Source organism: Ovis aries, chromosome 2, assembly GCF_016772045.2.
Source record: "Ovis aries strain OAR_USU_Benz2616 breed Rambouillet chromosome 2, ARS-UI_Ramb_v3.0, whole genome shotgun sequence".
Classification (NCBI taxonomy): Eukaryota; Metazoa; Chordata; class Mammalia; order Artiodactyla; family Bovidae; genus Ovis; species Ovis aries.
The window spans coordinates 218,067,035-218,083,616 of NC_056055.1; the positions used below are offsets into that span (position 1 = coordinate 218,067,035).

The window sequence follows — 16,582 nt, forward strand, 5'->3', positions numbered from 1 at the left end:
AAACTAATACATTATAAATCAACCACACTTCAATAAAAAGATAAATCAAAACTTAAAATGTATATTTCTGTATTTTATATATATATTATTATTATTTTTTCTTTTTCACCACTGAACGTCGAACTCCTACCATAATGTTGAGCACATAGAATGGGCACCAAATTATTAGCTGAATGAATGAGTTCCATTCAGGAACATCCAGTCTACAGCAAAATTTACCAAGTGCAGTCGCAGAAGAACATTATTGACAAGGCACTGTTATGACACACAGAAATCCTGGAGTGCAGACTTCCAATTCTAGAACACAGATAATGACCAGCTATATAGTAATGGTCAAACAAGAAGATCTAATAAGGAGCTGGAGCTAAGTTTAGGGCTACATAGGGCAGGCTCCATGTGTTAGATAGAAATAAGCAAATCTCAACGTAGGGAGATGTAAGAGGTCATCAACCATCAACAAGAGGTAATTTGAAAAGCAAGCCCTGCTTCTTTCATTTTTTGCACCAACCTGTGCTGGGGCCACCCTGCCCTTTAAGTCAACTTGTAATTCTTAGGAGCTGTGATGTTATCACCTTCAGAAGGCTACTATTAAAATGTAGTCTAGGAGGAAAAGAAGGTTTCTGCTACATACATAGCATGGACACAATGCTAAAGGGAGCTTGGGCTCACTCTCAAGGGCGGCCCTCCCCAGCTCACACCCAAGAGTGAGCACCTCCTTACATGCGGCACCCAAAGCGGCTCACTGGCCTCATTCTAGTCCCGGACCTGCTTGGGATGCTGATAAAATTGCAGATTCTGCAATTTCTGCAGCTGACACCCGCCCTGCCCCACCCTGCTCAGGGTTTGGTCAATCATATGCTTTGAACTGAGTGTTACTGTTAAAGAAACTACTTCACTTCAACAGGGAATAAGTCAAACAGGTTTCATTGATGAAGAGAAAAAAAAAGAAAGAACATATACAGTTTGTAGATGACAATCCACAAATCAAGATCAGTGGACAGAAAGGATCAACGGAAGGAAGAATACTGAACTCTAATACAGCTGCATAGATTTTAATTAAAAATTTTTTTGCATATAAAAGGAGAAACATGGAGAGAGGGGAATATTTTGGCTAAGAAATCAAGACACATATCAAGCCAAGGATGGAAAAAAATACCACTTATGACTTCATTTTTCTTTTTTATTAACAGGGTTTGTACAAATATGACTTCATGCACAAACCACACATGAATAATTATATAAAGCTTTATTGATCCAGAAGTATTTGCCATCAAAAATGTCATTGTTGTAAAAATCATAATGATGCCACAATTTAGATTTATTGTAAAATTTACAAGGAGATATTAGAACCTTCTGGGAAATCATAATATCACTATCATTAACTTGAAACTATTTCATTTTTCAAAGACCTTTCTTAGAATTAAAAGTATAATCATAAATTATGTTAATTTCCACTCCTAAGTTTTTTTAATCACGAGTTAAAGGACATTGGTTGGCACTTAATATATTTATTTCAGGAATAACTTTTGCATAGATGTAATTGATCAACATTAAAAAATCAGAATGTGAGTTTCCCATACAGATTATAAGTTCCTGTAAAGTACAGAAGTGCACTGTCGAGATGTTAAGGCACTTGGGACAAAGGACACTTCCATGTTTCTTTAGCTTACAGCTTGGCTTTATGGTTAGAAGACTCTTTTATGCTTTTGACAAAAGAAGGGTCCCCTCTTCCCTCGGGCCAGTTGTCATGATCTGTTAAATGGAAAACCTCAGGTCAGACACAAATCTATTAACCTCATCAGTGCTCTTAGTTCCCACCAAACCCATCTGTCATTTTCCCTGGATCACCCTTTTCTTAGCAAGAAAAAAGAAATCACTGGGACAGGTGGCAAAGGTTTTGAGAAAAATCTCCATTTGAATCCCACCTCCGCCACTTAGTAACTTTGTAGAAGTTACTTCTAAAGGTTTGGAGAAGTGACTCTTGCTGAGCCTCAGCTTCCTCATCTTTTAAGTAAGTGTTAGTCATTCACTTTGCGACACCATGGACTGTAGCCTGCCAGGCTCCTCCATGAAATTCTCCGTGCAAGAAAACTGAGCAGTTTGCCATTCCCGTCTCCAGGGAATCTTCCTTATCCAGGGATTGAACGCTGGTCTCCTGCATTGCAGGTGGATTCTTAACCAGCTGATCCACCAGGGAAATCCCCCTCCATTAGAGGAGATAACAATACCTCTCTGTTAGAGGTGAGAGAGTCCATATGATCCCTGCATATAGCACTGGACATAACATAGACATTCAACCGATCTTATTTCCTTAGTAACAGTACCTTCTGAAACATGCTTACTTTGTACCAGACACTCAGAGTTGCCCCCTCCAGGCATCCAGTCTCCCATCTCTTCTTTCCACTTAGAAAACCATGAGGTTCTAGAGAAGTGATCCTTGGATCACTGATTGATCTAAGTAAGTGCACTCTATTTCCCTTGCTGAGGTTACTGGTCAAGCATGGACACTTGCATAAGCTAGTACCAAGCACAGAGAATCTCAGAATTTGGTTAGAAATGCTGAGAAAAAGCCATCCCCTCCCCTCTGTCTCTGTCCAGATGGACATGAACAAAGAAGTACGGAGCTTCAGGAGTGGCAGGCACCAGGAGAGTCCATGTTTAGATACGGCCAACATTAAAAAGAGCAGTAAAAAGAGAGGGAAAGGGGGAAAAAATGCCCTCGATGAAATCAGTGAGCTGCAGAGTGAAGACTCACCTGTTATTTGAGACAATAAATTCCTGCATTGCTTGAGCCAGTCTAAGTTGTAACTAAAAGCATTCTATCTGATACAGTACCTTTAATGTGCATTAACTAATCTAATCCTCCCAACAGCTGATGAAATGAATACTGTAAGGACCCTCACTTTATAGAAATGAAGGCATACAGAAATAAATTTCCTCAAGAACATCAGCTAATAAGGGTATAGCTTAGCTTTCATCCCAGGCATTGTCACTGCAGGACTGGCAATCTTAAAACTTCAGAAGGAACAGCTGAATATTTCTGCGCATTATTTTAGGGGAGTATATTCTTAAAGGTAAGTCCAGGTGGCACAGTGGAAAAGAATCTGCCCGCCAAAGCAGGCGATGCAAGAGATGCAGGTTCCATCCCCGGGTCAGGAAAATCCCCTGGAGAAGGAAATGGCAATCCACTCCAGTGTTCTTGCCTGGGAAATCCCATGGATAGAGGAGCCTGGCGGGCTACAGTCCACAGGGTCGCAAGGAGCTGAACACAATTGATCGATCAAGCATGCACATATTCTTAAAAGGTGGATGAGGCTGCTTTCTTCAAAAACTTAAAAAATAGTTTTTTGTACTGTTTTTTTTTAAAAAAAAAACAGTGTTATAATGACAAAGGAAAACCATTTCACTGGAGGCCTGGAGAAGTAGTCACCTAGAGGGGTTTTCTCCCCCCTCTAAAAATGAAAAGGGATGTACCTCGCTTTAACAAACACTGACTCAACTCCACTGGTGAGGGAAGTGGAAAGATTCTCCCTCCATCTTTGCTACTTTACATACTATCAGAAAACAATACTGTATAACCATGCAGGCATTTCTATGCTTCCAAATGAGATCCTTGAAGAAACAGAATCTCATACACATTACCACAATGGTACTGTTAGTAAAAAATTATACCAGGGGGAAATAATGAGTAATATTATAGATCCAAACCAATCAATGATTAATGCAAAGAAGGGTTGAATCATCAACTAGACTATTAGCACATGAAAGAGTAGGATGAAAAGAATAAGTGCTGAACAGCAAATTCAAGTACGTATATGCTACATCAACTACATTTTAATTTTGTGTGTGCGCTCAGCTGCGTTTGACTCTTTGCAACCCCACGGACTATATCCCACCAGGCTTCTCTGTCCGTGGGATCTTCAAGTCTAGAATACTGGAGTGGGTTGCCACTTCCTACTCCAGGGGATCTTCCCAAATCAGGGATTGAACCCAGGTCTCCTGTGTCTCCTGCACTGGCAGGCAGATTCTTTATCACTGTGCCACCAGAGAAGCCCTTTAATTCACTGGCAATCATTTAATCAACTATCTCTGGCAACCGTGTGGACACATTTGAATTTCATATCCTTTTCTACATTTTGGGAGTGATTAGCTTGGACACGCCTTGATTTATTTCATGGGTGTGTTTTGTCATGTATGATGAAACTGTGATACTTGACTAATTTTTTAGGATACTTTCGACTCCAAAGTTTGATGGTCTAGTCATAAGACACATACACACATTTGCATGCAATATCTACATTAGACTGAGATATATAAAATTGTTTTGTACATCGAAAATGAATGAATACAGCATATTCCTATGGTTTCCCTCAATCTATAACCCGAAGATACTGTAAAATAGCACCAGACCACCCCTCCCCATCTAACAGGTCTGATTCTCCCCCTCATATACACAAGCCACTAACTGGATAAACAAAGAGAAGTTAAATATCAAAAGTATAGCACCTTCCTGCCTCTGTTCTTGTCTCTTTCTTGTACATATATACTCACACTGAGAATATTTTTCAAGGTTAAAATTCCACTAGCCTATGCAAACGCAAACAACTTTTTAAACAGGTAGAGCTGTGTGCTGTAAGAAAGACATTTAGATATTTGCTGCACTAGGAATATTGCCTCTAAAAATCATATGATGACTATAAATATTTCGTCCATTTTTTTTGATGTTCTACAAGAAGAAAAAAAAAAAACAAAAAACCCTTATTTCTTAAGTACTTAGGGAAATTTTGAAAACCTGAACAGGAAAAGGCACAAAATGAGGGACAGACTCATTTCTTGGCCACTCACCTGGTACCTCAAATAACTGTGAGTACAGAGACTGGCCTCCATCCACGTACACCAACTGTCCGGTGACAAAGGAAGCAGCAGGAGACAGCAGGAAGCATACCAGGGAGGAGATCTGGAAACAGAAGCACACACATGCACACAAATTAGACACTCCTCACTTTTGGCTGCTTCCCACTTCCGAGCAGACACATCACATCGGAAACTACAGCACTGTAACATGAAGCCTGCAGCCTAGAATGCCAGGCTGTGTGCACTATCATCCGAAGGTACATAATAGATGCCTTTTTCTATTTGAGCATCATTAAAGTCAGGGATGTGACTAGGGTGAAGGCAAAATAAAAAGAGCCTTTTTGGTTGTTGTTCAGTTACTAAGTCGTGTTCGACTCTTTGCAATACCACGGACTATGACACGCCAGGCTCCTTTGTCCTCCAGTGTGAAATGAATCACACAATGTGAAGTAGTTAAGGGACTTTCCCGGTGGTCCAGTGGTTAAGACTCCATGCTTCCACTGCAGGGGGTTTGGGGTTCAATCTCTGGCCAAGGAACTAGGAACCTGTAGGCAGGGTCCTGTGGCCAAAACATTTTTTTTTAAATAAATAAAACAACATGAAGGAACCAAAAGTGAAAGCAGTGCTGTGTCTGCTCTCTGCCATCAAATAATTCATTTCCTTCCATGATCCTCATTGTTTTCAACACCATCACATGCCTTTTATAGGTTTCTCCCTGAAACGGTCACTGTGTCTTTGTAACAATAACCTGGCATTCTAGCTTGTGTAGTCCACGGTCCTCACAGGCCCAAAGCCCAGGGTCTCAGAGTACGGGAGTTTTCTATCAGGAGGACTTCAGAATCCCACTGCAGCCCTGAGAAATAGATAGGTGATTGGCGACTTCAGCAACAACCACTCCCAAAACCAAAGAAAAAGATGGAAATATTTCACTGGATGTAAACGGAGTCTCACATGAGGCTGTTAACACAAGCAGTTTCTCAAAGGGTGATCTTAAGCTCCTACATCAGAATCCCTAGGGCTGCTTACTGAAACTCCAGACTCCAAGATCCTGCACTTGAGATCATCTGGGTTTTATCAGGCTGCCAAGCAGGGCTGAGACAAGGGTGAAACTAATGAGGTGCTTGGGATGCGGCAGTTAAGGAGGTACTCGCTCTGGGGGGGCGGGTGGACCCTGCACCTGAGCAACACTGAAAGCAAGCGAGTCCCTAAATACTGCTGTGCCTTGCTTGTCTCACCCCAGTCCTGATCCTGTATGGAGCACTATAGCGTGTGTGTTCATAGGGCTGAGCCTCTTTGAGGCTCTGAGACCTGAGAGAAGGCGGGCATAGCCTTCCCTCCATCCTTGTGTCCCGGGCAGGGAGTATAGGGCTGCACTGTCCAAAAAGGAGGCCACTAACCATATGACACAACCAAAACACACAACATTTCCACACAACTAGTCTGAATTGAGAGGCACTGTAAGTATAAATCCACACACCAGATTCAGAAGACTTTTTCTTCTTGGAAAAGAAAAATGTAAAATAGTCTCATTAATAATTGTTAAAATGATAATGTTTTATGTATACTAAGTTAAATAAGATTTATTTTTTAAACTAATTTCATCTCTTCTTAAACCTTTTCTTAATGTGGCTATTACAAAGTTTAAGATTACATATGTGATTATTATCACATTTCTATTGGACAGAGTTGGTGTGGAATTATAATTTAAAAGTTCCCACATTCCTGGGAAAGGGCTGATGGGGCCTGGGAACAAGTAACAATCAGAACTAGCTTTATCCTGTGTAATCAATCAATGACAACTCACCCTGTGAACACTGTTTTGTTAGTCAACCAATCAGTGAAAGTTCCTTGACCCTGTAAGTTAGCCAATCAGGAAGACTCATGCCAATAAGTTCTTTTCTGAGTGTCAGCCAAACAACGACCCTCTCACTCGAAGTCTGCAAATCTCTAAAACCATACTTCCCCCAAGGAAAAAAAGAAAACTCAAAAGTCTACTCCAAGAGACTGCGCCTGACCAGGAATAAATGTGCTTTAGTGCTGAGTTCTGTTTCAAATATCGAGTGGTGGCCTCATCCTTTGACAGTATTTACAATAAAGTAACTACTTATTAAGTGTTTACAGAGTGAAGGAATCTTTTTGCATCTCTGCCCTTCAAATAAAGGGATTTTCCATTGCCTAACTCAGAAAAGACACGAACCCTTGTCTCTTGCATCTCCTGCACTGGTAGATGGCTTCTTGACCACTAGACCACCTGGGAGGCCCATATGTTGACCACTAGACCACCTGGGAGGCCCACATGACTTATGCATGGCTTTAGGCAAATTACTGAACATCACTGGCTCTTGGTTTCCTAGTCTGTAAAATCAGTATAGAGTACAAGTACACGCCATTTGAGGGGTCGGCCAAGTGCTGCATTCTGTCTCCAAGAGGTGTGGAGGGACATCGTAGGAGCTCCGGCAGTTCCTTTTAAAACTACAGCTACATTGACCCTCATAACTCAATCCCAATAACTATTACTTAAAAGAAGACAACTCATTGATAAGCAGTTCTGAACAGTCCACCAATAGCCTATTGTCAAAGCTCAGCCCCAAAAGTGACATTAGTGATTAGCTGGGGCCACCAGCGGATCTTGAAAACATGACCTGGCGATGCTAGAACCCTGTAAGACAGAGACTGAAACTCTCTCCTTACTCTGCAGCTTATTGCAATCCATTGTCTCACCTTCCCAATTAGCCACGGTATGGTCGGCAAAACCCTGGGCATACCTAAGATCTTTTCAGGGAATCTGTGAAGTCACACTGTTCTATAACAATACTGAGTCCTTATCTGTCTTTTTCACTGTGTTGACATTTGTACTAATGGTGCCAAAGCAATGATGGGAAAAATGCCTCAGCACAAGTCATGGCAGGAAAACAGACATGAAGCATCATACTAACAGTCAACAATATTCTTCACCGGCAAGTACTCCTGGGAATGGGAGGGGAGAGTCTGTTTCACTTTCAAATGTCCTCGATGAGCACTAAAATTATTAATCATATTAATCTTGACTACTGGGTACACATCTTTTTAATATCCTGTGTGATGAAGTGGGAATTACACCTTCAGCTCTTGTGCTATACATGGAAGTATGAAGGCTGTCTCGAGGAAAAGAACATGTGCTTGAGCTGCAAACCAAACTAGTCATTTTTTTTCACAAAACATTTTTTTGTTTGTTTTCTGCTTGAGAGAATGACTAACAAACTACAGTTGTTCACACTTGGGTATCTGGCAGACATTTTCCCAAAAATGAACCAAGTGACACTGCCACTTCAAGCAGCTGAAAACAACTGACAGCATTTGTTGTCAATGATAAGATTTGAGCTTTCAAGTGAAAACTAGAATTTTGGAAAAGTTGCACCAATACATGTCATCATGACCTTGATAGTTTCCCAATACCCAAAGAGTTTTGGAAGAGATCAGTGGTGACATTCATAAGTGTGATCATCTGGTATTGTATCATGAATTGTGTATCAACATTCAGAAGATGTCTATAACTCAGTGAATCAATATTTTCCAAAAGACCAATGTCTGGTGTTACAAAATCATCTATGCATGAAAGACTCAGTAAAAGTGCAAGGAATACTAAGGAATTTTAATGTAATGGAATACAAAAAGTTCACTGAATGGCTTCAGATTCCACATTACAATTAATCTTTAAGAAACTGCCATTTGTTAAGATTGGACATTAAATATTTTATGTATATATATATATATACACACACACACACACACACACACACACACACTTTGAGGTCAATTTTCTTATGCATTTTAAGCATTGACTTACACCTTATGGTTGTTGACACTGGAAAACAATACTCTGTATAGGCTCAACTACTTGTTGTTTGACTGTGCTAAGACCTCAGATGGCCACAGTTGCCCACAGATTTTTAAAAATTCAAATGTATGACACCATAGTTATGTGTGCACATGAGCTGATTAGTCATTAGTCCAACAAGATGTCCTGTTTAGTGAGGAAAAACTGGGAGATTTTAAGAAATATAAATTTATATTTATGAAACAAACATATATTTATATAAAAATACACATAAAATCCCAATGTGTAACAACACGGTCTAAATATACTATGCTACATCCTTAGCAATTTGTAGAAAAGAACATACAGTAGAATCTCATTTTTGTAAAAATGTCAGTAAACAGAAATATTTTTAAAAGTAAGAACTAGATGTCAGATAAAGTTCAGGTCTAGAACCCACCACATGCTATGGGCCCAAAGCAAGAAGAGAGGCAAGTTTGTGGATGAGCTGTGGGTTTCTCAAAACTTGGGATTAAGGAAAGTCGTTGGTTGTGATAAGTATGGAGACTAGAGTTGATTTGACTTAATGCAATTTGTACAAATAACATTTTGTTCTATGTAATTATGTAATAGTCATACTTTGTACTCAGGCATGAAGTAAACGATATAATTATGTAATAGTTGTACTTTGTCCTCATGCATGAAGTAAATGATATGATTATATACAGAATGTATCGTTAGTACACACATCAAGTACGTACTGTGTGTTCTAAGTCTCTTCAGTCGTGTTGGACTCTTTGTGACCCTATGTAGTTCACCAGAAAACTCTGTCTATGGGATTTTCCAGGCAAGGATACTAGAGTGGGTTGCCATGCCCTCCTCCAGGGGGATCTTCCTGACCCAGGGATAGAACCTGCATCTCTTATGTCTCCTGCAGTGGCAGGGAGGTTCTTTCCCGCTAGTGCCACCTTGGAAGCACCATGTATGTACCAATACATTGCAGTGGGGCAGGTCATTTAACACACAAAATACACAGCAATAGGAAAAAAAAAGAAACTGTCACTTGTTGAATATTAAAGAAGAATGTCCACAGTTACTCAAAAAGACTGCTAAAATACTCCTCCTTTTATTTTAACTGGCATGAAGCCAGATTTTCTTTGCATGCTTTACCAAAACATATTGTAACTGACTGAAAGCAGAAGCAGATGTGAGAGTCCAGCTGTTTTCTATTAAGCCATACATTAAAGAACTGTGTAAAGCATGTAAAACAAAGCAACAATTGTTCTTTTTTGTATTTTAAAATGTAGCTATTTTTCATTAAAAATATTATAGTATTCAACACCTTTATTTGTTGTTCAATTCCTCAGTTGTATCCAGCTCTTTGGAACCCCATGGACTGCAGCATGTCAGGCTTCCCTGTCCTTCACCATCTTTCAGAGCTTGCTCAAACTCACATCCTTTGAGTCGGTAATGCCATCCAACCATCTCATCCTCTGTCGTCCCCTTCTCCCGCCTTTAATCTTTCCCAGAATCAGAGTCTTTTCTAATGAGTTGGCTCTTCGTATCAGGTGGCCAAAGTATTGGAGCTTCAGCTTCAGCATCAATCCCTCCAATGAATATTCAGGATTGATTTCCTTTAGGATGGACTGGTTGGATCTCCTTGCAGCCCAAGGGACTCTCAAGAGTCTTCTCCAACACCACAATTCAAAAGTATCAATTCTTTGGCACTCAGCCTTCTTTATGGTCCAACTCTAACATCCATGATTTTATTAAGATTATTTTAAATGAATTCATAAATATTTCTTGAATTTCTCAATGTCAAATTTTAATACAGTAACTACAGACCATGGACACAGGATCCTGGTAGGCTACAGTCCATGGGGTCTCAAAGAGCTGAACACGACTGAACGACTAAGCACAGCATAGCATATAGACAATATCCAATTGTTCAGAAAACATAAGGAGGGTTCTGTCTAAAATAAAAGCTTAGTCAGACAAATCCCTCGATTAAAATCCTTTCAAAATCACTCTCAGTTTTCCAAATAAAAATCTGGCACCTTGCTCAAAATAGCTCATCAAATGTTGAATTTAACAGTATCTTCTAAAATTTAATATGCAAGTCTATTTTAGTTCAGGACTTCTACTTCTAGAAGAGAAGAACACATAAGAGTTCATGACTATAGTCAAGAATGTTCACTGCAGAATTATTACAATATAAAAAAATTAATAAAATCTCAATGTGCAGCAACAGGGTCTAATGCTACAGCCATAGCAAGTTGCAGAAAAACTTAGAATCCCATTTTTCTAAAAAGAAAGTCAGTAAACAGAAATATCTTTAAGCATACACAGTAAATTTCTGGAAAGATATACATCAAACTGATAATGAAAGCTAGCTCTAGGAATTAGAACACATTTTTCTCTTAGAGAAAATTGCTTTTATATTTAGCATTTTAATATATCTGAAAATTATTTTGTATGTGATATGAGATGGGTGAGTCTAATTTATTTCTAAATGAACACTCAACTGCTGCAAGACTTTTGCTGAATATTCTTTCCTTGTAGATTTGAAATGTTACTCTTATCCTATAAACTCTGTGTGTGTGTGCGTGTGTGTGTGTGCAGTACTGATATGAGAGTCCATTCTATCCCACTACTTTTAATCTCTTCCAGCACCAACCCCAAATGTAGGAAACAACTGTAGCTTTACAGTATGCATTTTGAGGGGGTGGTTAAATAATTTTGTTTCTTTTGGGCCATGCTGGGTCTTCACTGCTGTGCGGGTTTTTCTCTAGTCTTGGCAAACAGGGGCCACCCTCCGGCTATGGTGAGCAGGCTTCTGACTGCACTGACTTCTCTGGTTGCAGAGCCCAGGGCTCTAAGGCATATGGGCTTCAGCAGCTGTGGCTCCTGCGCTCCAGAGCGCAGGCTCAGTCACTGTGGCACATGGGTTTAGCTACTTGTAGCATGTGAGATTATCCCGGACTAGAGATGGAATCCACGTCTCCTGCACTGGCAGACAGACTCCTTACCACTGAGCCACCAGGGAAGCCCTACAGTTTGTTTTGACAGCAGGAAGGTCAAATCCCCTCATTATTCTTATTCAAAACATTTTGGGCATTTTGGAATAAATATTTTTCTAGGGAAAACTTTAGAATCAATATATTAATTCCAAAGATATATTAAATGTGTATGTGTGATTTAGGGAAACTTGGTTTTAGTAAAATTGAATCTCTCCATTGAGGAATATGGCATGTCTCTATTTATTCTGGTCGTTTTTTTCTGTTCTTCAGTAATAAACTTTTTTTGGTTAGAGTTAAGTTCACTTTGGGTTTTTTAGTTTTTATTCTTATTCAGTTCAGTTCAGTTCAGTTGCTCGATCATGTCCGACTCTTTGCGACCTCATGAATTGCAGCACGCCAGGCCTCCCCATCCATCACCAACTACTGGAGTTCACTCAGACTCACGTTCATCAAGTCAGTGATGCCATCCAGCCATCTCATCCTCTGTTGTTCCCTTCTCCTCCTGCCCCCAATTCTTCCCAGCATCAGAGTCTTTTCCAATGAGTCAACTCTTCGCATGAGGTGGCCAAAGTACTGGAGTTTCAGCTTTAGCATCACTCCTTCCAAAGAAATCCCAGGGCTGATCTCCTTCAGAATGGACTGGTTGGATCTCCTTGCAGTCCAAGGGACTCTCAAGAGTCTTCTCCAACACCACACTTCAAAAGCATCAATTCTTCGGCGCTCAGCCTTCTTCACAGTCCAACTCTCACATCCATACACGACCACAGGAAAAAACATAGCCTTGATTAGACGGATCTTAGTTGGCAAAGTAATGTCTCTGCTTTTGAATATACTATCTAGGTTGGTCATAACTTTTCTTCCAAGGAGTAAGCTTTTAATTTCATGGTTGCAGTCACCATCTGCAGTGATTTTGGAGCCCCCCAAAATAAAGTCTGACACTGTTTCCACTGTTTCCCCATCTATTTCCCATGAAGTGACAGGACCGGATGCCATGATCTTTATTTTCTGAATGTTGAGCTTTAAGCCAACTTTTTTGCTCTCCTCTTTCACTTTCATCAAGAGGCTTTTAGTTCCTCTTCACTTTCTGCCATAAGGGTGGTGTCATCTGCATATCTGAGGTTATTGATATTTCTCCCAGCAATCTTGATTCCAGCTTGTGTTTCTTCCAGTCCAGTGTTTCTCATGATGTACTCTGCATATAAGTTAAATAAGCAGGGTGACAATATACAGCCTTGACGTACTCCTTTTCCTATTGGGGAATATATATCCTTTTTTAAAAAATTACATTTTAAGACTGATCTTGCTGGCATTTAAGAAAGCTATTGATTTTTACAGACTTAAAACTGGTCATCTTACAGAAATCAGGTACGGAACTTCATTTTGTCATAATTGTCTGACTTCCTTAGATTCTGTGTTCAGTTCAGTTCAGTCACTCACTCGTGTCTGACTCTTTGCGACCCCATGGACCACAGCACGCCAGGCATCCTTGTCCATCACCAACTCCCTGAGTTTACCCAAACTCATGTCCATTGAGCCGGTGATGCCATCCAACCCTCTCATCCTCTGTCATCCTCCTCTCCTCCCGCCTTCAATCTTTCCCAGCATCAGGGTCTTTTCTAATGAGTCACCTCTTTGCATCAGGTGGCCAAAGTATTGGAGTTTCAGCTTCAACATCCGTCCTCCCAATGAACACTCAGGACTGATCTCCTATAGGATGGACTGACTGTATCTCCTTGCAGTCCAAGGGACTCTCAAGAGTCTTCTCCAACACCACAGTTCAAAAGCATCAATTCTTTGGTGCTCAACTTTCTTTATAGTCCAGCTCTCACATCCATGTATGACTACTGGAAAAACCACAGCCTTGACTAGATGGACCTTTGTTGGCAAAGTAATGTCTCTGCTTTTTAATATGCTGTGTAGGTTGGTCATAACTTTCCTTCCAAGGAGTAAGTATCTTTTAATTTCATGGCTGCAGTCACCATCTGCAGTGATTCTGGAGCCCCCCAAAATAAAGTAATGCCACTGTTTCCACTCTTTCCCCATCTATTGCCATGAAGTGATGGGACTGGATGCAATCATCTTAGTTCTTTTAATGTTGAGCTTTAAGCCAACTTTTTCACTGTCCTCTTTCACTTTCATCAAGAGGCTTTTTAGTTCCTCTTCACTTTCTGCCATAAGGGTGGTGTCATCTGCATATTTGAGATTCTGCGTACTATCAAACAACAAAGAGCTGAAAAGTGCAATGAAACAATAAAAACATGCTGCTCTTAACCGACACTGCATCCATGCCAGAATAAATACTGCTGTGAGGATTCAAGGCACCACTAGCGCAGTATTCCTGGCAGCCAGAAAGCACAGGGAACATAGTTTGAGGGCATGGGAGCAATCTTCTCTATTAACCAATCAGACTATGTGAAAAGGACACTAAAATGTTACAGATCTCCAAAGTATAAAACAAAGTAATTCATCAGTGTTGGAAATACACATTACCTCCTCAGGAAATCCAAATCTTTTAGCTGGGATCTTGTGAATGTACTTGTTAAGCAGGTCTTTTGTCAAATGATCATAGTTGCTAAAAGCAGTCTCGGAATAAATGGTTCCCTATGTTTAAAATAAAACAGGAAAAAATAAAGTACATAAAATTAAATTTTAATCGGAAAGACAACAAGGCAGTCTGTCATCCAACACTAACAATTAAGTGGTTTAATAGTGGTTTAAGTTCACATGTGCAATGTTAATTTTTCTCAATATGGTCAAAGAAAAACAGTCAACCTCTACTAAAAACGGATAATCTGAATGCTCATTTTGTGACCTCCCCTCCCCTAATAACCAGCCAAGCTCAGGATGTTTTCATAAAAGACCTGGCTTCTGAAAGCATAATCATATGAGCATATCAGACAAGCCCTTAACTGGGGACAATGGGACAGGGTAGTCTATTCTGTCTTCCACTAAGGCTTCTATGTTTTACGATGGAAAACTGGCCTATGGTTAAGTGGGACTCAGAAAATACAATATTTTTATGGCTTTTTACCTAGAAAGAAATCACAAACAAAAAATTTGAATCCAATATAAATAAATTAAAATTTTAATGTTTAAGAATTCTTTTATTCAACTTTTAGTAGCTGTCAATGGTTCACAAAGAAAAAAATTACTTAAAAACTGTTTTAACACAGGATAAAGCTGCTTGTTATTGGCCCATAACTAGAAAGATTATTCGAAGGAGGGGAGAAGACAGGAGGGATGAGAATATGAGGAAGAAACTTGGCAGTGTTAATTACTCCAAACAATACTGGGGTGATATACTGGTTTCTGATTAAACAATTTCTCAGGCTTTCATTTAAAAAGGATGGAATCTTCCAGAGGTATTAAGGTTTAGACATTAAACCTCAAAACATCTCTGGAGGACAAATGTGACTTTAGTATTATGGTTACAGCACCAACACATCATTAAAGGTTGTCCAGAAATGTGTATGTAGAGACCAACATTCCAAAGAATCAACATTCAGAATGGAAATCTATCCAATCTGTCCTATAAATATTTGAGAATAGGTAGAAGTTCTTGCCTGGAGAATCCCAGGGACGGGGGAGCCTGGTGGGCTGCTGTCTATGGGGTCGCACAGAGTCGGACACGACTGAAGCGACGTAGCAGCAGCAGCAGCAGCAGCAAAGGTAATGTCCGCCCCAAATGATTAAAAGGGGCTAGGAACCTGCATTTGTTAAAGATAAGATCTAACAACCACAAGTCAGCTCATGCTTAGTTCCCACTGAGTAGCACAGATAACAATATCTATAAATATTATCTATATATATTATCTACATATATATTATCTATAACTATATAGATATTAATAGATCCATAGGTAACACCCCCAGACTGGGGGATGATGACTCTCTTAGCAATGACCAGGAATCATCACAGAGAAGTGAATTTGAGCTGAGTTTTGCAGGATATGTGCGAAGTCTCATTTATTATCCCTCTTGGATTATGTGGTTGACATGTAAGGACCAAGGAAGCTTAAAGTTATAGCTTAAAAAAAAAAAAAACTATTTATTTATTTTGGCTGCATTGAGTCTTAGCTACAGAATGCAGGATCTTCACTGTGTAAGTTATGTCTTATGAACGTTAAAGTCGCTCAGTCATGTCTGACTCTTTGTGACCCCATGGACTATACAGTCCATGCAATTCTCCAGGCCAGAATACTGGAGTGGGTAACCTTTCTCTTTTCCAGGGGATCTTCCCAACCCAGGAATCGAACCCAGGTCTCCCACATTGCAGGTGGATTCTTTACCAGCTGAGCCCCAAGGAAAGCCAAAGAATACTGGAGTAGGTAGCCTCTCCCTTCTCCAGGAGATCTTCCCGACCCAGGAATCGAACCGGGGTCTCCTGCACTGCAGGCAGATTTTTTACCAACTGAACTATCAGGGAAGCCCAACAGAATGTGACAGTTTCTGAAGCTGAACATATGGTAATTTTCTTCCCCTATTGATTACATTATGTTTCAGAGAAGTGTTCCCTTGACTTTTAGTTGACCTTCAACTGGAAATTCCTTCCTAGAACTTTGACTTGAAGTTTCTCTCTCTCCTAATAAAGAATTAATGACCAAGAAATAACAAGATAATCTAGGAAAATTCATTCCTTAAAGCAGCGATTCTCAACCTTCACTGAATCTGAATTTCCTTCACTGAGAAATGGAACCAGCTTTTAAAAGCACCAATACCTGGTTTCCATAGTTGGGTTCAGTTCAGTTCAGTCTCTCACTCGTGTCCAACTGTTTGCAACTCCATGGACTGCAACACGCCAGGCCTCCCTGTCCATCACCAACTCCCTGAGTTTACTCAAACTCATGTCCGTTAAGTCGGTGATGCCATCCAACCATCTCATCCTCTGTCGTCCCCTTCTCCTCCCACCTTC

The 16,582-nt window shown here is 40.1% G+C and overlaps 1 protein-coding gene across 1 annotated transcript in view; it reads right to left on the minus strand.

The window, feature by feature from the left end:
* Positions 1-1,166: 1,166 nt before the first annotated feature.
* PECR (peroxisomal trans-2-enoyl-CoA reductase) overlaps positions 1,167-16,582 on the minus strand; it is a 44,684-nt gene continuing 29,268 nt past the window's right edge. Inside the window, exons 6-8 of the mRNA XM_004004912.5 lie at positions 14,161-14,271; positions 4,846-4,957; positions 1,167-1,752 (exon numbers count right to left, since the gene is read on the minus strand). Of these exons, the coding sequence (XP_004004961.2) occupies positions 1,667-1,752; positions 4,846-4,957; positions 14,161-14,271 (309 nt within the window). The 3' untranslated portion in view covers positions 1,167-1,666. The remainder of the gene's footprint in view (positions 1,753-4,845; positions 4,958-14,160; positions 14,272-16,582) is intronic.